The sequence below is a fragment of the Borostomias antarcticus genome (assembly GCF_949987555.1).
Source record: "Borostomias antarcticus genome assembly, chromosome: 12".
NCBI classification, from domain to species: domain Eukaryota; kingdom Metazoa; phylum Chordata; class Actinopteri; order Stomiiformes; family Stomiidae; genus Borostomias; species Borostomias antarcticus.
The window spans coordinates 18,422,975-18,443,850 of NC_140245.1; the positions used below are offsets into that span (position 1 = coordinate 18,422,975).

At 45.2% G+C, this 20,876-nt stretch overlaps 3 protein-coding genes across 3 annotated transcripts; all 3 read left to right on the plus strand.

The window, feature by feature from the left end:
• Positions 1-215: 215 nt before the first annotated feature.
• Positions 216-1,354, plus strand: LOC311315767 (homeobox protein Hox-D4a-like; the record flags this gene model as incomplete). Its single annotated transcript, XM_084446467.1, has 2 exons — positions 216-613; positions 1,056-1,354. The coding sequence occupies exons 1-2, from the start codon at positions 256-258 to the stop codon at positions 1,352-1,354; spliced, it is 657 nt and encodes a 218-aa protein (XP_084302593.1). The 5' UTR covers positions 216-255.
• A 7,713-nt stretch (positions 1,355-9,067) lies between these two features.
• LOC311315768 (homeobox protein Hox-D3a-like) lies at positions 9,068-10,405 on the plus strand (the record flags this gene model as incomplete). Its single annotated transcript, XM_084446468.1, has 2 exons — positions 9,068-9,506; positions 9,693-10,405. 2 exons carry the CDS (start codon positions 9,068-9,070, stop codon positions 10,403-10,405), a joined length of 1,152 nt encoding a protein of 383 aa, XP_084302594.1.
• Positions 10,406-11,741: 1,336 nt separating this feature from the next.
• On the plus strand, positions 11,742-19,722 carry mtx2 (metaxin 2). Its single transcript, XM_084446762.1, has 10 exons — positions 11,742-11,856; positions 12,296-12,343; positions 13,025-13,071; positions 13,243-13,315; positions 13,452-13,528; positions 13,617-13,709; positions 18,429-18,467; positions 18,607-18,732; positions 19,001-19,077; positions 19,241-19,722. Exons 1-10 carry the CDS (start codon positions 11,817-11,819, stop codon positions 19,440-19,442), a joined length of 822 nt encoding a protein of 273 aa, XP_084302888.1. The 5' UTR covers positions 11,742-11,816; the 3' UTR covers positions 19,443-19,722.
• The last annotated feature ends 1,154 nt before the right edge of the window (positions 19,723-20,876 follow it).

The following is a 20,876-nucleotide window of genomic DNA, read 5'->3' on the forward strand; positions in this document are numbered from 1 at the left end:
TAATCATCACGTTTGATAATATTGTATTCAGTCAGCAGGGTCAGTACCCGCGAGTCGTTTTATTCTGATAAATTAACATATTTGGTGCAAATTTCTGCTGCGCTCGAGCCAATGCTCTTTAGTTGCCGCAGGTCTATTGGGTAGTTGGGTCACGTGGGCGCCTATCTCGGTTCATCTGACAGCGAGGAGGAGGGATTTATGTGGCCAGAAAAAAAGACAACTGGAGAAAAATTAGTAGGCTACTTTCAGAAATTAATGACCATGAGTTCGTATATGGTGAACTCCAAATATGTTGATCCCAAGTTTCCACCTTGTGAAGAATATTCGCAAACCAGCTATATTCCTGAACAGGCGGGGTTCTACTGTTCCCCTGATGAGCCAGACTACCTCTACCCCCGGTCAGCGACCTACAGTTTTGATACGGTGCAGCAGCGGGGTCCAGATCAGGAGCAAGCCAGCCAACCTCTCCCGTTCACGGACCGGGCGAAACCATCCTCCATGGTCCAGTTTGCCGGTCCGAGGAACTGCGGACCTCAGCGCCAGAATCCAAAGGGCCAAAGCAAGCCTCCAGCTGTAGTCTACCCCTGGATGAAGAAGGTGCACATTGTCACGGGTAAAACACCTCCGTCTCTCTCTCACCCCTCTTCTTTCCTCTCTATCTTGCTAGGTCTCCATTCTCCCCCTTCTACTCCCCTCTCTCTCCCTTGCGTTTGTCTCAGCGGCGAGCAGCGGGATATTTATGGTCTCTCAGAAAGCGACCGCAGTTACACCCTCGCGTAATAAAGTTTTACAGCCGCGCGGGAAGAAACAGCTAAGCCGCGCGAGCTGTGGAGAAGATCCAGTGACAAGTCTCTGCTTGCAGATCTCCATTTGTTACATATCAGGTCAAGAAAATGCAGGCTTTAAAATAGGCTTAAAATGTAGACTATAAAATAGGCTTAATTGATAGACGGTACCCAAATTGTAGGCCTATTTGTTGGTCGGGATCAGTGAGAGAGGCGGAGGTGTGTGCCTCTCATTTGCTGACCACCGTGATCGTTGTGTTTCTCTCCTAGTGAACCCGGACCACACGGGACCAGAGCCCAAACGCTCGCGGACTGCGTACACAAGGCAGCAGGTCCTGGAGCTGGAGAAGGAGTTTCATTTTAATAGGTACCTTACGCGGCGACGGCGGATTGAGATCGCGCACACGCTGTGTCTGTCGGAGCGGCAGATCAAAATCTGGTTCCAGAACCGGAGAATGAAGTGGAAGAAAGACCACAAACTGCCCAACACCAAAGGACGGTCCTCCTCCTCTGGTCCGAGCGGACAGACCCTGAAGAAGGACGGACGTGCTCATATCACAGCGCTGTAGCAGAGGACCAGGTAGCCTACCCTACTCTCCCTCCTTGGGGAACAGGGAACAGAGCTCTCCTACAACGCACGGAGAACATTCAAAGGAACAGTTTATAAGAAGACGTAGAAGACGTATATGATTGACGTCTCCAGGACTGGATTGACTCGGAGGTACAGGCGTAGGCTACAGGGTTATAGGATTGGACTGAACATAGAACGTCACTGAGGTTCTTGCGCCCATCAGGGTTGTCAGATAGGCTATTCTATTATAAATCAGCGTATTTCCAAATATGGCAGGTCTGACTTTTTTTAACATAGGCCTAATAATATTTATATTATATCCAACATCAGTTTGATATGCTATGTGTGTTGTACTATTTTTTCCCTTTGTGTATTCAATGTGGTCCGTTTAGGCTATACTCATTTGTTTTATATTTTATCAGCAATAGCCTACTTCACGCGGTTTGAGGGAATATGTTCTCATGAATTGCAGCTTTTGAAAGATTGGATGCCAATAATGTCAACTACAATAAAAAAAAGTAAACGATAAGCAGAATTTGAAGGTTTTATATTGTGATACAGCTAGAAATAATTGTAAAGCTTTGTATCAGTTTCCTTTAGCCTATAAACTAGACTAGGCCTATATCGATATCTTTGTGTTGATTTCGTTTGGGTAGGTTGTTGATTCTCCTCTCCCCCCAGGGTCGGGGCCGAGGGGCTATCCTTTTACCACCCCGAGCCTAGGTGAGGCTATTTAGTTGATAATAGTCTACATCTAGCCTACATCTATTCTTGAAAACAAGGTGTCGTAGGCTTAATGTGGTGCTAAGTTAAGTTATAAACCATCTGCAAGCAGCGCGGTGATTCAGTCAGCCAATATTCATTAAGGCAATCTAAATGTAAGCAATTTGGGAATATATGTCAATGACTGTGTTTCATCATCAGATAGTCCACACATTGCAAATATGTTTTTTCTCCAACACCGCTGGAGGGCTGGCAGGCAAGACCAGGGTGGAGGGCTGGAGGGTTGAGCATGGCCGGGCTGAAGGGCGGGTTCCTGCAGGTTCAGGCTGGGGGCAGGCATGCAGGCCCCACCTCCTCAGAACTGACCCCTGACCCACTGCATTGTCATCCTGTAAATAGTTAATATCAGCCGATGCCTGCTTGGTCCGCTTGCTTTCTATAACCCCCGACTCATGGAACAAAACATGTACATATGGACGGCTCAGAGATCCTTTAACAACAACCGAGCACCTGTTTAAATCCGTAGACTATTTGTTACATGGGTAAACTCATAATAAACTAACCTAAATGTGTGTGTGTGTGTGTGTGTGTGAGAGAGAGAGAGAGAGAGAGAGAGAGAGAGGGTGTGTGCGCGCGCCGTGCATGCGTAAGAGCGCACAAACCTTTGTTCATGTGCGTAAAATGGACATATGCATTCGTTATCTGTGCGTCTTCTGCTTTGCGTTACCTAGGCCAAATTACCATGTTTCTTTCAAATTTGATAATTGTGAAATAAAGGCTAGGCCTACATAATTAATTTACTCCCTTGCGCCGCGGAGCTGAATAATAAGGCCCCCGGGCAGTCATGACCTCAGATTGGTGCGTGACACTCGTCGATGATGTGCATGTCTAGCCATTATGTAGCTTAACAGTTTACGGTTCAAACATTTGTTTGACGTCAGCTGAGAGTAGAAGCTGTCATATTACCCAAAACATGACAACATAGGCCTGCAGTAATGCGCGCGTGTGGTTATGAGCGGTGGGAAAGGCCATCTCTGGGACTATGGGGTTCCTTTCTCTTCGCCATTTCACCACATGAACACGTGGTTGCATTAGTAACCAATGGATGGAGTCCTTTTGGAAACCAGCGGCGGCACTAATCACGAGCACTCCATCAAACCAAAGTGGAACCCTATAAGAAAAAACCTAGATACTTTTTCACATTGTTTTTAATTGTTAAAACATATTGTAATATTGTAAAATAATGGTGTCTAAGAACATAGCCTATCACTTATAATACAACGTATAGGCTTTGACGTGAGAAAAAAAACAGTTCTGCCGTCCCGTCCCGTCTATTTACAAAGAATGCCAGTTGTGAACACTATGCTAATAAGAAATCCGTATGAAAATTCTATATGCACAACGCATCAAACTTCATCTAGACACCACGAGCATGTCAATATGACTTTATGACCGAGCACTAGGCCATACCCAACATCACAACATCAAACTGCAACTGCCTGCTGGTGCTAGCTTCCTCGCCGATGGTGATGTTGCTAGTGCTAGTGCTTGCTTCGATAGCCTCTGGAGCACTTCTGCATTCGATTGCACCTGCTGCGGTGTCATTTGGAGTGGTAGCTTCTTCATTAGCATTGCCAGTTTTATTTTTTATTTTTTTATGAAGAAGTGGTCTATTGTTTTTATTGCTCTTTTCGCCATTGTGAGCAGATTGGCTAGTTGTAGCTTGAGCACTGAGCAGTAGTAGGCTACAGTCAGATCTCATTTTTTTGCGGTAACAGATCAAACCGGAAATAGTTGAGGTCGACGGACGAGTTGTGCCATTGGTGGATTATGAATATATACATTTTTAAAGGCTTAAGTAATGAATACACTTTTAAAATGAATGATGACCTAACACAAACTGGTACAAACCACAATTATGTATTTAATAACTGTGTTAATTAGTTTAAAAAAAATTGAAGCAGAGTTGGGCTGGCCAATCTGGGTGCCCCCCTTATAAAATCGCCCATGTAGCCTACCTTCCACTGAGCCACGGCACCTATTAACCTTAAAGCAATGATGTTGAGTCGACCCTTATGATACAGTTCAGCCGTCAACCGGGCAGATTCTGCCTACAGCTGCCTGTAGCTCCGTCTTCAGTTAGTTGTGTGTTGTAATGGGCGTGGTTATTAAAGTTGATTTGAACAACAGGTTAATCATTTAACTTCGTTATTGTCGTGATACAAACAAAAGCTGCGTTTAAGGCTTGCATGCGTAAGACCATTACGTAGGCTATGGCAAAGTATGGAGTGGGCCTATATTTTATTGATCCCTGGGTAGGAAATAAAAATTGAGAATTGCACATTTAGAAAAACATGCATAATTGTGTGTTATTTCATTTTCAAAAAATGAAATCAGACTTCACATGAATTGACTCATAGGCTGTGTGTGGAAACACAATACAAACAAAGAGTGTTGGCCGCGGCAGAAGAATGGGTGTTTAATGGTATCTGGCTGAAAGGCGGCGGCCCTTTCAGCGGGGTGACAGTTGTCCAGCTCGCTGTAAATCATTAGTCATTCCTGAGACAGAGGGTGAGAGGCGGCTGGGTCGGGCGAGGACAGTAAATCTCTGAGTTTTATTGCAGCAGGAACTCCACATATGCCAGTCTGGTGCATCGAGCTGTCTGGCCGGCCTCAGAGGACATAGGCCTGGCATATATGGTAGTTTACCGGAGATAGTGAGGCCAGACTCTCATCTACTCTCATCCAAAGGTCGTTGGCCTTTCTTCCATAAGCTATATCTACCTCTTGAAAACTCAGGTCTGATATGGCTTACAAATGCAAGCATGGGCTTTCAATAACAGGTAGCCTACTGAGAAAACACACACACGGAAGAATGAAAAGACAGTCCTATTTTAACCAATTTGAAATAAATTTCCCATTATTGCACAGATTTTAGAAATGTAAATACAATAAAAAAGGTAAAAAGCAAACCGTGCATTAACCCATGGATTTAGAGTGAATCAACGTCATGCTAGAGTCCTGTTTATATCTGTGGGCGTAAAGACACAAAGCATGGCGCGAGGATTGGGGGATTGATGTAGCACGCGACTCTGTTCCATCCATGCGATGTTTTAATATGCTCCTGGTCACGTGAACACATCTGCATGGAGGTTTAGTGATGCACACCATGTTTCTGGGGAATATGAATGAAATTAGAACTAGCCTACATGGTGGATAACATGGATGGTGTCCGGTAGGAGTACCTGCTCTGCCCGTTCTGACTGGTAGCGGAGGACTCCCTGGCTCTCTCCGCTGGGAATAGGGCAGACTACCGTGTGTGTCGGTGCGGAGATGTCTGAGGCAGCTCGAGCAGGTCTGGACGGCTGCGTCCTGCCAGGAGCCGCGTGAGGGATGTTCTGGGCTGGAGGAGAAGCAGAGACGAGGAGGAGGAAGGACCGCGTGATAAATTGATTCAAAGGTAAGCAACAGAATGGCCGAACGCAGCGCTTCACCACAGCGGCCCTTGCAGAGAATAAATGTGATTTATTGTTTGTTGGAGAGGGACGGCCGTTATCACCATTTAAGTGTTACACTACAGAACTAGGATACCACTAAGCTTTCAGACAGAGTATTTTAGCTACACATGTTTATTAAGGGTGAACCCCGACACAGCAGTGTTGGTAGGATAGGCTATAGGCCTATTATGAGTTGGTTTCAGCTGATTTTGCGGTTTGATGAAGGGGACATAACAGGGATATAAGCGGCCACGGCGCGTCTTCACTCGATAGACCGTAAATCCCATAAATTTGTGATCTTACTATCAGATCGTATTATTGATGTAAAGCGAGCTCATATTCATGTCCCCGTGCGAGTGCAGGGATCTCTAAAATGTTAAATAGGATTATGACATTTCCTGTAGGCCTAGTGATGAGGATAATTAGTAGGCTGATGCACGGTAACCACGTACAGGCCTCGGCGATACGCCGTTGGCTCTAGGCTATATTTTAAATCCTTTTGGAATAAAATAATTTTGGGAATGTCGTAAACATGCCACTTTCACAAATATAGTCTTGGAAATATTTATCCACTGAGCCTATTCTCCATCACTTATTCATAACGCCATTTTCTGGTTGAATATGAATGAACCTGCTCCATATAGCCTATAGCCGAGTATTGTATAGGCTATGCCTATATTTTCCATTAAATAATTTGAGCAAATAGGCCTACGCATCTTTTCGTTGATGGTAATTATTCAGACCATGTTCCTGCTGGATTACTTTCAATAAATTTCCATCTTTTTTAAATTATACAGAACTGTGTTTTGAATGCGTGATTTAACTTTATAGGGTCTGCTTTGCAGCTATTATTGATTATTCAGAATTGAAATGTCTTATAATTGCAGCGTAGACTATAGGCCTGTAGGCTATTGCAAATATTTCGGATGTGAAATGAAATAGCTTTGGTAATAAGCGCGAGGTCAGACGCAGACCGGGAGAGCTCGAGCTCTGTCCATTGTGCCATTATACTAACCAACTTACCGTAACGACCGTGTGGGCGAGAACATAGTTTTCACAGAAAAGCGAGCATACTCGAACCGACTATTTTAAATCCTACCTAGTAGCCTACTCACGGCGGACACGGCTATTCCTTCAGACTAGAGCTCCACAATAGCCTAGTTGGCGCGTTTGATTTTCGTTATTTTCCTTCGATAGCCTAATCTCAGTTTGTGCAAACACAACAGGAATATGGACCCCTAAAAAAAGAAGACGAACAGCTAATCCAATGTGTTCTTAGGCTATGTCACGTATAGCCTATCCTGGGTTAACAATGGCGAGATTCGAGCTTGGTTTGGAAATAAAGCATGCTGGCGAGGAGTTGAGATGTGCTTGCATTTGTTCTCAGTTTAAACGTTTCCGTTTGTTGTTCATTAATCAGAGTTATGGCCGTGCACGCAGGGGTCTGCAGAAAGCCTGACTGAGAAATACGACACATGCGATTCACGTGTAGGCCTATCGTAATCTAAGGGATTCATAGGGCAGGAGTTAACTCTTCAACATGTGATATTGAAATAGAGAAATCACGATTATGTAGGCTATATTTCACACCATCACCGCCGTAGGAAGGTCTCGTGTTGATAAGGCCTGGTGGGCTCTACAGCAAATGGCAGAACAACTCGACACTAAAGCGTTATTAAAGGGGGCCATGCGAACAACTATTAGTTTTATGTGTTGCCTTTTTATTGGCTAGGTAGGCTACCGCTGTTAATTATAGGCTATAAAGTCCCGGAAAGGTTGCTCACTAAAAACACAAATTTACAGTAAGCCAGACTAAAGAGCATTAATTTATAGCTTTCTCCAGGGAACTCAAAATTACTCCGAATTATGGCATTCACAAACGGCTCTTTCCAAACGACGGCGAGCAGGCCTAATACGGTCTAATCATAAAGAGCAGAGCAATGCTGATGAAGAAATTGTATCCTTAATTCGTCATTTATTCTTGAGCCAGATAGCATTATAGGCTAACGTTTCCACACGGTGTTTTTCATATGTGTAAAGTTGTCTACAACATGAGGGAGATTCTAAACGAATTCCATTTCATTTCTACTGGTCACATAGTCCAACTCACTGAACAAAGGCCGATGCTGTCCCATAGGCTACAGATTCAGAGAAGATTGACCTACTGGCTCCTTCACATTGTGCCCCAGAAATAATAATTGTAGGCTAAGCATAAATGTCAGTCTGAACCCACCATTACTATATACAATTATTCTTTCTGGGGCACAATGTAAAGGAGCCAGTAGGTCAATCTACATCTGATATATATGCCTATATAGCCTATCAGATGTATTTATTATAATTATGGAGCCCACACACATCACAAGATGCTTGCTTTGCACAAAGAAACGAGGTCACAGTCTCAAATGGACCAAGACTGAGAAAACCATAAATTGAGGTGAAATTCTACAGGACCATTCTGCTGTAGCCTACCGCGTCTCCATGTGGAATATCGAATGTGTTTTTCTCTTACAAATAAAGGCGTTTATATGCGCGCGGGACAGCAGTCATAAATATCCTCGTGCACCGCGGTGACAGCTACATTAGTATGCACCGCGAGCTCTCGGCAACTGCCTCCACCGGAGGCCTCCCTCGCGCATGCACCACTATATGGCCGACAAGCATCTGCACGAGATAAAGAAGGTTATCAAGGCACAGTAGTCTTCATGGACGCCTAGCCCACCCTGCGGGCTTCGAGCCCGAGTCTCCCAACCTTTAGACCAAGATTACATTTTTGCTGTCCAATGGTGACATTTGGACATTGAGAACTCTCAGACGGAATTCTCACAAGAGCGTTTTTCCACCTCCGTATAAATACTGCATGTCTACCACCTTGGCTTATAGGTTATTTTGGCAAGTGTGTTTGAATGTTAGAAGCCACACGGTCAGACCACTGCATGTCCAGACTTCAGTAAGCCTATTCCACCATAGATACTAGGCCTATAATGGATAACAAATTCTATTTTCAAAATAATGAGCTACTGAAGATAACAGAATCTACTCTGAGAATCTCTGAACTCTCTTTGTTTACACGCGGAGGGGGACGTGCAAGAGGATGCTGATTAGCGCGGGACGGGTTATAGTCTCTATAAACGGAGATCTTTAGTAGACAGGTTAATCTTTAACCGGCTCTCTCTTTGGGGGCCAGCCAGGGCTTTGTGAGGGCAGGACAGCATAGCAGCCTCTCTTCCAGTTCCAGCAAAGAAGAAGATTTCATGTTATAGGCTATAATTGATGGTCCTATCTCTATCCAATATGATCTGTGCCTTCGGTGTCTCGTAACTCTATTTTAAAAATGTTTAGAGTCTTTGTTATTAGAAGCCATAACTGAATAGCCGTCATTACTCTCTTAGCAGGTCCTTGAGAGAGAAAGGGAGTGGCATTCTCCAGTCACCAGACCATATCTACCCTCTCCCATTGGCTGACAGCTGGAGTCAGACTAGATGCCCGCTATGCAGAAGGCCACTTACTATGAGAGCTGTGTGTCTGAGGAGGTCCCCTACCCCAAGTCTGGGGGGCACACTTACGCGCACGCAGCCTTCCCCTCCCCACGTACCGGCCAGAACTACCACAGAGCCTCCCTCTGTCCCCCACACACACCTACACTGCCCCCCCTTCATCGGACCAGTGCGGAGAGACAGGGCAAATGTACACACGCAGATGCCCAGGGCCAGGCTGTTAGTCAGCAGCAGCTACTGCCCCCCCTCTCTGCTGGCAAACCCTCCTCCAGCACCCCCGCTCCCCCCTGCGACCAGAGGCCTCCCTCCAGCAGAACCCCCGGCTCAGCTCCACACCCTGGCGCAGCTCCGCCCCCCAGAGCCAAGCTGGTGTTTCCCTGGATGAAGGACTCCCGCCAGAACGCCAAGCAGAGGAGTAACACCAGCAAGGAAGGTAGGTCCCTTCCATCCATCCATCTCTCACTCCCTCCCTCTTTCTTAAAAAGAATTGAGGAGAGTTGAATGAGAATTGGTTCCTGTGTGTAAACTGCAGCCATCGTTTGTCATGTTCCATGTCTAGAGTCTAAATCTTCAGGCCATACGTGATATACCCAGTTGTTTAACCTCCACGTCTTCTCAGATGAGGGCTGCGAGGAGAGGAGTCCCCCTGGCTCTGCCTCCAAGCGGATCAGAACCGCCTACACCAGTGGCCAGCTGGTCGAGCTGGAGAAGGAGTTCCACTTCAACCGCTATCTGTGCCGACCACGGCGTGTGGAGCTGGCCAACGTCCTCAACCTCTCAGAGCGCCAGATCAAGATCTGGTTCCAGAACCGTAGGATGAAGTACAAGAAGGACCAGAAGGGAGTGGGGTCGCTGCCCTCTCCGCTGGGTCTGTCCCCAGACAGCAGCCCTCCTCTCCTCCACCACACTGGTTTCGCAACCCATTTCCACAGCTACGACCCGCCCTCGCCCCCACCTTTCCCCCGGGCGCAGGGCATGTACGGGCTGGCGGCCTCCTATCCCGCCCCCCTGGACGGAAGCCTACCGCAACCCAGATGCTACCCTGGGGCTGAGTACGACCATCACAGCTTCCATGGTAGCAGTGGCTATGCTAACCCTAACCCACAGGGCCACGGTGGGTATCTGGGAGGGAGCTACTCTGACTCCGCCCCAGGTCCTGGGTTCACCATGGCTCCGCCTCCCCAGCACCTCCCAGCATCCACTCTGGACTACCACAGCTCAGACGGGCCCCACCCCGGGCCCTGCCCCTCTGACCGCACCTTCCCCGATCTCGCCTCACGCCACATAGCTCAGGGACGGACGTTAGAGGCACCCAGGCTGACACACTTGTAGCCTGGCGAGTCATACAGGAGTACAGGGTACTACAGCTCCACAGAGAGAACACTGTGCTGCTGCCAGGTGAAAACCTTGTATCTCTAAAATGGAATGTTCTCCGAATGTTGAAAAGAACATTCCAATTTCTATGTTTTTGAACATAAATCGAGCTGTTTAGAATACATTTAATTGGTCCCAGGGCTGGGAGGTGTTCAGAGATTGTAAAGGGTAGTCCCAGCTTTCAATTGATAAAAAATATTTAGTTATGAGGTTTTCACCCAACAGTAGTGATTGGCTCTATGATATGAGCTATTGTTTTGCTAGTCCATGACACAAACAAGACAAAAATACATATTACACTGCATTCTGTTACATAGGTGTGGGTTACATTGTTGCCTGGGGTTAGACAGGGGTAGCAGAGGGTTAGGTATTAGTCCTGAGTGGGTACTGGGTATTGATCTGAATTATGAGAGCTATCAATCAAAAGGTATTGGTAAGTGACAAATACACTTTCCTTTGAGGTTTACTGTTGGGTTAAGTCAACAACATCACATCAAATAATGTTAATGTTAAATATTGTTTGGATAGTGATCAAGCTATTTGTTATAGGCCGAAGCTCGTTTTTATACCTTGCTGCATGCATTAATTTATTTATTTATTGTATGTATCATCAAATCTTATGTTAACATATCGTAGAATATTGTGCATTAAACACTTTAAGGCACTTAAGGCTGTTGAGACATATTGGTAACATGAAGGCCACAACATAATGCATTTCTTGGTTTTGGAGGAAATATGTTTTTATTTAATAACATTTCAAATGTAGTTAAATCTATTATTTTGTTAAATATTATGTTGTTGGGCTTTTAAAACCTATAGAATAAACTCTTTGATAACACGTTGTGTGGATTAGTAAGTAGAAACGCGCACATATCTCTCACACACACACGCGCGCACACACGCGTGCGCGTTAGTAGGCCTAGATAATGATGATGGAACATGCGAACCAACATGAAGAGGATCTGAGAGACTGGGCGAAAATAGCGTCTCAACCCAAGTCCGTTCAATACAGAAACACAAACCATGTGTGTGCTACTGATTCTAGCCTACTGTTAACACCACGAGCCACAGCGGCACCAAAATGGTGTTCTGTCTCCCGCCCTCCCTGGGCAGCACCCATGTTACCGTGGATAGCGATGGGCGACATGAAACCTCACTGCAGTTTGGCTGAGCGAAAAAATAAAAATAAAAGACGGATTCGTGTTGAGTATGAATCCGGAACGAACGTGGTCAGCATATGAAGCAGGGAGAGCGTTGTAGTGACGTACAAGTGCGTGCGACGTCAGACCGAGGACGCTATTACGTGCCCTTAACCTTGCATGCGGAACAAAATTCTACAAACTGCTGTTTTGATTGACTTTTGACCACCATGTCACTCGCAGCGGAGGCCTTCGCCTCACAGATAGCAGGTAATATTCCGTTTTGAGCCTTAATGAGCTGTCTTCCTGAGCGACATCAGCAACAGCAGCATCACATAGCTTGCTAACGTTAGCACGTTAGCACTCCTTGCCAGCACTAGCTAGCTACCGCTACAGTCATGGGTGTGTGCCCTCTGACAGCTATAAGCTAAGCTAGTGAATTCACATTACAACGAGTGTCAGATATTTATCCCAGGCAGGGCTTATCTAACTATAACTGTGGCCTGTTGTCCACAATCCATTTTATCCATATCTCACTCATCCGAGATGCCAGATCCGAGATAGTAACGTCTGCACTCTTCTACTGCTCTCTAGCTAGAGAGCTCTAGCTGTTGTCCTGTGTGCTAAAGCTGCCTGTGTTAGCTAGCTAGTGTAGTGATTTTAAGGTTGTCTGTTCTTCTCACTCGTCTGTCTGTTTGTGCCGCTGCAGCTGCCGACCCCTGGCCGGACAACGCCACGCTCTACCAGCCACTACGAGGTGAGCCTCTCCAGCCCGTGATTGAGCAACGATTGGTTGATTAATTAGCAAAGTGATTGATTGATTGATTGGCTGAAGCCCCACTGCCAGCCATTGATTGGCTGAAGCCCCTGGGTAGCCAGAAGAGCCACCTGCCACAGCTTGTTACTATTACCTGCCACAGCTTGTTACAGGTGTTGGCACAGCTTGTTACGGGTGTTATTACCTGGCACAGCTTGTTACGGGTGTTATTACCTGGCACAGCTTGTTAGGGGTGTTATTACCTGGCACAGCTTGTTACGGGTGTTATTACCTGGCACAGCTTGTTAGGGGTGTTATTACCTGGCACAGCTTGTTACGGGTGTTATTACCTGGCACAGCTTGTTACGGGTGTTATTACCTGCCACAGCTTGTTACGGGTGTTATTACCTGGCACAGCTTGTTACGGGTGTTATTACCTGGCACAGCTTGTTACGGGTGTTATTACCTGCCACAGCTTGTTATGGCTGTTATTACCTGCCACAGCTTGTTACAGGTGTAATTACCTGCCACAGTTTGTTACAGTGTGTTATTAGTGTGTGTGCAGACGACAGGGGAGCTGTTTACCTGGGAGACGCCTGAGCTCTAACGTGGATAATGTCTGTCTTTCTGCCTCTTTCTGTTTGTTTCCCTGTGTGTGTGTGTGTTTGTGTGGCTCTCCAGAGGACCAGATCCTGCTGTCTGACTGTGCCTCCTCCTTGGCTGTGCAGGTAAGACTACAGCCTCAGGTTATGAAGTGACGTAGAACAGCCTAAAACACAACACTGGTTAGTAGGAGTGAACTATTGAATCATGATGCGTGTCAAGCATGTGTAGTAAAGGGTTGTGTGTTCATTTCAATTGACCGTGTGTGTGTGTGCGTGCATGCGTGTGTGTCCTAGGCCTACCTGAGGATGTGTGCCCTACCCGTCCAGGTGATCTGCCGGCCCAACGCTGAGTACATGTCCCCTTCCGGTCAGTTTTGTGTATGTGTGTGCACTGTGGGTGTGTATGTGTGTTTGCGTCTTGACTGAGAACAGAGTATCTACCAGACTACTGACCCCCCCCCCCCCCCCCCCCCCCCCCCACACACACACCCCTCCTCCTCCAGGTAAAGTCCCATTCGTCCACGTGGGAAACCAGGTGGTATCAGAGCTGGGGCCTATAGTCCAGTTCACCAAGGCTAAGGTAACACACACACACACACACACACTCTGTTCTCATGTTCCCAATGTCCACCTGCATTGGCCATTTCACCTCTTCTACCCTCCTCCAGGGTCACTGTCTCAGTGATGGTCTGGATGATGTCCAGAGGGCTGAGATGAAGGCTTACATGGAGCTTGTCAACAACATGCTACTCACTGCTGAGGTACACACACACACACACACAGTTTTGTCTCTTCTGCCACTGAGTGCATTCACCATTGTTCACTTGTCAACCAGAAATGGGACAGACCCCATGCCACCCCTTTAAACATACTGACGATCTTAAGCAGCCGGTGGCATGGTCAAACATATCATAGAAAACACAGACCATCTGTTGCCTGTCTCAGTAATCTTAAATGTGTTCAGCCACAGCCAGTCTCCTGTCCTGTCACAGAAACTCTACAGATGAAATTAGCTCTTTTGGTTAATGATCTGATAACGGAAAATAATTTGCATTGCATGTTTTTAGTCGAGACCTGGCTGAACAACTCTACTGGTGTAGCAACACTGATAGAGGCTTGTCCTCCAAATTATAATTTTTATCAGTCAGTTAGGCAAAACAAGAAAGGAGGATGGGTTGCAGCTGTTTTCTCTACTCAGTTTGTTTGTAATGACATTGACCTGGGTGAATTTACATCGTTTGAATGTCTTGCTATTGATCTCAAAGCAGAATTATCAGTGTTCATCATTACATTATTATCGGCCACCAAGATATTCATCAGTATTTCTACAGGAATTCTCAGAGTTGATTTCAATTGGCATCACTAGATATGATGGATTAATCTTGAATGGAAACCCGAACATTCATTATTAATAAGAAGGATGACTATGGAGCTTTTGAATCTACTGAACAACTTTGAACTTACCCAACATGTAAATGAAGCCACTCATCAGCATGTTAAACACTCTTTACCTAGTAATAACAACAGGGCTAACATTGATAATGTATCAGTGCTCGAATTATCTATTTTTGACCATCACTGGGTTTTTTGATACCAACCTAATCTTAACAAATACCTAATCAATTGCCTTGAAAGGCTGGTTGGTCTCTCTGACTGTTAAACTGGTTCACAACATACATCAAAGGGAGAAAGTTCTACGTCAGACTTGGAGATCATGTGTCTGAGAAACATGACACCTGCTTTGGGGTTGCACAAGGGAGCTGCCTTGGTCCATTACTATTCTCACTATACATGCTGCCACTCTGGGATATCATAATGTATGTTTTCATAGTTATGCGGATGACACACAACTACATTTCTGCTGAAGCAAATGATGCTGCAGCTATAAACTCCATTACTACCTGTCTTCTAGCAATAATTAAATGAATGAGCAATAACTTCTTAAAGCTAAATGAGAACAAAACTGAAATCCTACTGATCGGCCCTAAAACAAAAAGAGAAATGCTGTTTAAAAATCTGGGGAAACTGACATCCTGGATTGAACATGAGATTTTAAGTCTTGGTGTTATCCTAGATTCTAAGATCTAAGCTGTCCCATATTAAAGAGGTGATAAAAACCTAAATGTTCCACCGTAGAAACAAAAGTAACTAAAGTTTAGTAATCAAACGGATGCAGAAAAATGAATTCAAGCTTTTATTTCAAGCGAACTCAATTACTGTAATGCACTCTTCACTGGCCTCCCCCCAAAACACTGAGACTTCAGCTCATTCAAAACTCTGCAGCCCGACGATTCACAAAAACCAAGAGGAGAGAGCACATTATCCAGTCTTAGCTGCTCTGCATTGGCTTCCAGTAACATTTAGAGTTGATTTTAAGGTCCTCCTCCTTACATACAAATCTCTTAAAGGAGTAGTAAAGGGAAAATGCATGTTTAGCTTAGTTTTGCTCTACCACCGTTTTGGTCATACAATGGATGTGGGTGGGCACCGTGAAAAATCATTCAAAAAACATGTAAAACTCTCAATTTCAAAGACAAGAAACTCACCGAGGTGTTAGTTGGCGTTTTGACACATAATTTGCCATAAAGTAAGATTCTAGTTCATCTGGAAAGGCTTTTTTAAATATTTAGCATAGAACTATTTAGTCGCAGCACATACGTGTGTAAACTTCCGCAACCTAGGTAGCCTAGCAACATAAACAATAACAATAGCTACCGTAAGTAGTTCCGCTTCCTGAATCCCCTCTGCGGATTGATCTACACATCTACAATGGTCGCTTCAATACAAGTCAATGGATTTCATAAAATTATAAATAAAACCCTACAGGATTCATACTTTGTGGCGAATTTGATGTCAGAACACCAATGGACACAAATTACCCCCTCGGTGAGCTTCTTGTCTTTGAAATCGAGAGTTTAACATGTTTTTGAAAGATTTTTCAAGGTGCTCACCCGCATCCATTGTATGACCAAAACAGTGGTAGAGCAATTATCAGACTTTCTCAAAAGTGCTAGTTTTGTCAACGTTTTGATCTGAACCATTGTATATGATCATAAGTAACCTTAAAACAGGGCTAAACATGCATTTTTCCTTTACTACTCCTTTAATGGGCGAGGACCAAGCTACATTGCTAACTGCCTTGTCAACTATGTGCCTTCAAGAACACTGCGATCATCCACTGCTGGTTTACTAGAAGTTCACAGCAACAGTTGAGAAGATCGGGAGTCTCTGTCAATTATGTCCCAAAGCTATCAAACACAATACCTATAGATATCAGGCAAGCCAGCTCACTAAATAATTTTAAAAGAAAGCTAAAAACGTATCTCTTCACTTTAGCTTTTAATTAGCTCCTTTTGCACTCGTGGGCTACTGTTTCTTTTTTAAATGTATATCTCCAGTACATTATTTTTATGAAATTGTAATTTGTACACTATTTTATTTGATTTCATATCTGTATCTCTTACTGTGTTTTATCTTATTTTCCTGCTTTTTGCTCATTTTATGTCTATTTTTATGTAAAGCACTATGTGCACATTCTCTGTTGTAAAGTACTTTGAGCTGCATTTATTTGTATCAATCAATCAATCAAAGCTTTATTTGTATAGCGCATTTCATACCCAGAGGCAACACAATGCGCTTTACAGAGAACAAGGGAGGTGGGCATACGACCCACTCTACATATTCCAGAGGGAAGAAAAAAAACAGTAATCACCCGGGGGCCAGATAAGTGAGCTGTAAAAATTCTTCCCTGACCCCTCTCAACAAGGCGATCGAGCAAGCTCCAGGAGTATGTTTGTCTACCGGCTAAGAACATTTATAAAGCAACACATTGCATTAAATTACATTTCAGAGTGAGAGAGGCTAAAAGCATCATAGGAGAGAGAATATTCTACGGACATGCTACATCATCCACAGCAGACACAGGGGTATCTATCGGACTTCGGGAGGTCTGCTGGTGACAGTGGGGCATCCACTGGACCTGGTTAGAAGATAGGAGGGAGAGAGAGAGGCACTAGGGAGAGGGAAGGCAGAGGGAAGGCAGAGCAGGGTTAGTAGCACATAGAGCCATACAGACCACACAGATATTGAAACAGGCAACCTGGGGCAAGCTCCTGGAATATATTTGTCTAATGGCTAAGAACATTTAAAGAACAATAAATAACATTAAATAAAATTTTCGGAGCAAGAAAGGCTAAGAGCATCAGGTCCAGGCCTAAGCCGGATGTGGACTGATGTGTGTACGTGTGTGTGTGTGTACTAAATACTACGATATCCACAGCTCCGCAGCTGACACTGGACCTGGTTAGAGGATAGGAGGGAGAGAGAGAGACACTAGGGGAGACAGAAAACGGTTAGTAGCACACTGAGTCATTGAAGCAACACAACAGTCAGAACAAGCCTGTTTCAGGATAACCAGCTTCTGTACACTACTTGATATACATACATTGCATAGCAGGATAAATACCAATGTATACAGAGGATTCACAGGTAGGTTTGAGGCTGCCTTTCTGTGTCTCAAGGTCCTAGCTAGTAAGGTCCTAGCTAGTAGGCTAGGTCGAAAAGGTACGTCTTGAGGTCTCGCTTGAAGACCTCCGTTGTTTCGGCCCTTCTTAGGCACTCCGGTAGGGTGTTCCAGAGGTTGGGGGCATAGAAACTAAAAGCTGCCTCTCCATGTTTCTTGGTCCTGGCTTTTGGAACTGTTAAAAGTTCAGTGCCTGAGGACCTAAGTGGTCGGTTTGGCATGTACTTAACAAGCATGTCTGAAATATATTCTGGTGAGTGACTGTGGAGAGATTTATAGACTAGTAATAGTATTTTAAAGTCTATTCTAGAGTTGACTGGTAACCAGTGTAGTGATTTTAACGCTGGTGTGATGTGTGCCCTTCGTCTAGTCTTAGTGAGGACTCGTGCTGCAGCATTCTGTATTATTTGTAGCTTAGAGATTGCGTTCTTTGGTAGGCCTGATAGTAGAGCATTGCAGTAGTCCAGCCTGCTTGTGATGAAAGCATGAATCTTTCGGTGTCAGCCTGAGAGAGAAAGGGTTGCACCTTGGCAATGTTCCTTAGGTGGTAAAAGGATGTCTTTGTAATATTCTTGATGTGGTTTTCGAAATTAAGATCTGAGTCAAGTATGACACCTAGGTTTTTAGCCTGGCAATTGGTGTCAATTTCCAGAGTTTTTAAGTGTGCAGCTAGTTTCTCTCTTTCAGCTTTTTCTCCAATGATCAGTACTTCTGTTTTGTCCTGGTTTAGTTGGAGGAAATTATGTGACATCCATACATTTATATCTGTAATACACTTGTATGAAAGGTGCTATACAAATAAAGTTTTATTATTATTGTTATTACTCTTATTATTACTCTCCACCTTCCTCTCTCCACCTCCCTCTCTCTCCACCTTTCCCTCTCTCTCCACCTTCCTCTCTCTCCACCTTTCCCTATCTCTACACCTCCCCCTCTCTCCATCTCTCTCTCTCTGCAGTTGTATATCCAGTGGTGTGATGAGACCACGGCAACCGAGGTGAGCCCCCAGCATCCATCTTCTCTAGGCAGCAGGGAGGGGATGCTAGAAGACGATAAACTATGCATTTCTGAGTTTACATTTACATTACGTGTGTGTGTGTGTGTGTGCGTGTGTGTGTGCGTGCGTGCGTGCGTAGATCTCGCGGCCCAGGTACAGCAGTCCGTACTCCTGGCCTCTCAACCACATCCTGGCCTATCAGAAGCAGTGGGAGGTCCGACGGAAGATGAATGCCATTGACTGGGCAGGGAAAAGCCTGGAGCAGGTAGAACCAGTAGAACGTAGTAGAACCACCTATCCCCCACTAGTATATAATAGAACCACCAGTCGAATATAGTAGAACCACCTATCCCCCACTGTAGTAGAACCACCCAGAGAGCAGTACAAGACTGTAGAGCAAACTTTTATCTTTACAACATGACTTCAGCGTCACATTATATTCTCCTCTCCTTCACCCCCTTCTCCATGCCCCTCCTCCTCTTCCTCCTCTTCTCTCCTCTCCTTTTGTCTCCTCTCCTCCTCCTCCTCCTCAGGTGTATGAAGATGTGAGTCAGTGCTGTCAGGCTCTATCCCAGCGGTTGGGAACTCAGCCCTACTTCTTCAACAAGCAGTAAGTTCACACTACAAGTAGTACTATATGAATACTACAGTAATAGTTTAGTAGTAGGAATACTACAGTAATACCACAGCAATACTCATACATCTGTATTGCATGATAGAACTGGTCAAATTATACTGAAATATGAAAAGTAGATAATGTTCTGTCCCCCCAGGCCAACTGAACTGGATGCTCTGGTGTTCGGCCACCTCTTCACCATCCTGACCACCCGTCTGACCAGCGACGAGCTGGGGGAGAAGATCAAGGCCTACAGCAACCTGCTGGCCTTCTGCCGCCGCGTAGAGGAGACCTACTTTGGGGGCAGTCAGGCTGGGTCCACTTCCAGAGGCTTCACCAAGGGAGCCTCACTCTCCTGAAAACCACACACACACCTAGATACATACATACAGTATACACTATACACGCATGCATGCACAACACGTACACACACACACACACACACACTACTACTACTACTACTACTACTATTCCTCACCAGTCTCCTCCCATCCCGCCTGTCTGTTGATGCCACAACATGGAAGTCCTGAAGCTTCTCCTGTTTCCTCTCTGGTGTACAATATTCAAACCAGTTATTGTTTGTTCGTTTTTCCACAGTATGCTATTGTTGTTGTTTGTTAAGTGCCTGAACAAATAAAGCTCCACACATCAGACTCGGAGTGGTGTTTCTACTGAGATGGCCAATGTTTCTATTGAGATCAACTGTGTTTCTACTGTGTACACACTACATACTGTACATTACATTAGTCATTTAGCACACGCTTTTATCCAAAGCGACTTACAATAACTGCATTTAACGAAGGTAGTTGGTGTACTACTACTCGACAGAACTCACAAGTGCATCTCCTTTCTAAACAAGTGACTTAGCCGAAGTGCCAGAGCAGCAGTAGTTACTGAGCTGGTGTTTTTATTGTCTGTACTGAGATGGATGGGGCTTCTACTCTCTATTGAGATCAATGGTGTTTCTACCCTAATGGTGGGCAGAGGGGTAGAGGTAGAGGCCGGACAGGACTCAGGTAGAGGCCTGAGAAAGAGAGGTGTGCATGTGGTTTAGTGTGTGTGTGTGTGTGTGTGTGTGTGTGTGGAGAAGGAGAGGGAGGTGTGTGTGTGCTGAGGAAATGAGTGATGGTGTTATAGAGATTAAAGACATACAGGTAAGCAGGTAATAACAGATAACAGCCTAATGAAGTCCCTGTAGACACACACACACACACACACACATGGCTTGGTTCAGTCTGTTGGTGCTTGTCTTGGTTATGAATCACTCAGATTCTGATGGGGAACATTCCAAGCAAGGCTACGCCCCTCAGTTGGACACACACACAGCAACCGCTCCAACTCCCACAGAGCGTGTCAGCCATATTTAAAAGCTCTCTGTCAGGAGCAGGGATCTCTGGGAAGGATTCCAGGATGTGGACAGGAAATAGGTCATTACCCTGTCCCAGGAAACGTGTGGGTGTATGTGTGTGTGTGCGCGTGTGTGTGTACGTGTGTGAGACAAGCTCAAGGTGCAGGCGAGCGTCTCGCCCTCAGGTTGGCCTCCAGTCTGGCCTTGGTGTTGTTGCCGCCGGCGACAGCAGCTTTGACCCCCAGACAGTGGCAGGTCACATGACTGATGTGTGGCAGGACGGCCCTCCACTCCTCTCTGGAATGTCTGAGTTCATCATCCGGACACACGCACACACACACACCTTGCTCCACATACATCGACAAATTTTATCTCTTTCTTTGCTTCTGTATCTATCTACGATAACTAACTAACTAACTATCTATCTATCTATCTATCTATCTAT

Bases quoted from the DNA above. Each gene is read 5' to 3' on its own strand.
- mtx2 (XM_084446762.1), top strand. From the start codon at position 11,817: ATGTCACTCGCAGCGGAGGCCTTCGCCTCACAGATAGCAG. The intron at 13,316-13,451 runs GTCAGTTTTGTG...CTCCTCCTCCAG, and splicing joins TGAGTACATGTCCCCTTCCG to GTAAAGTCCCATTCGTCCAC. The intron at 18,468-18,606 runs GTGAGCCCCCAG...GTGCGTGCGTAG, and splicing joins ATGAGACCACGGCAACCGAG to ATCTCGCGGCCCAGGTACAG.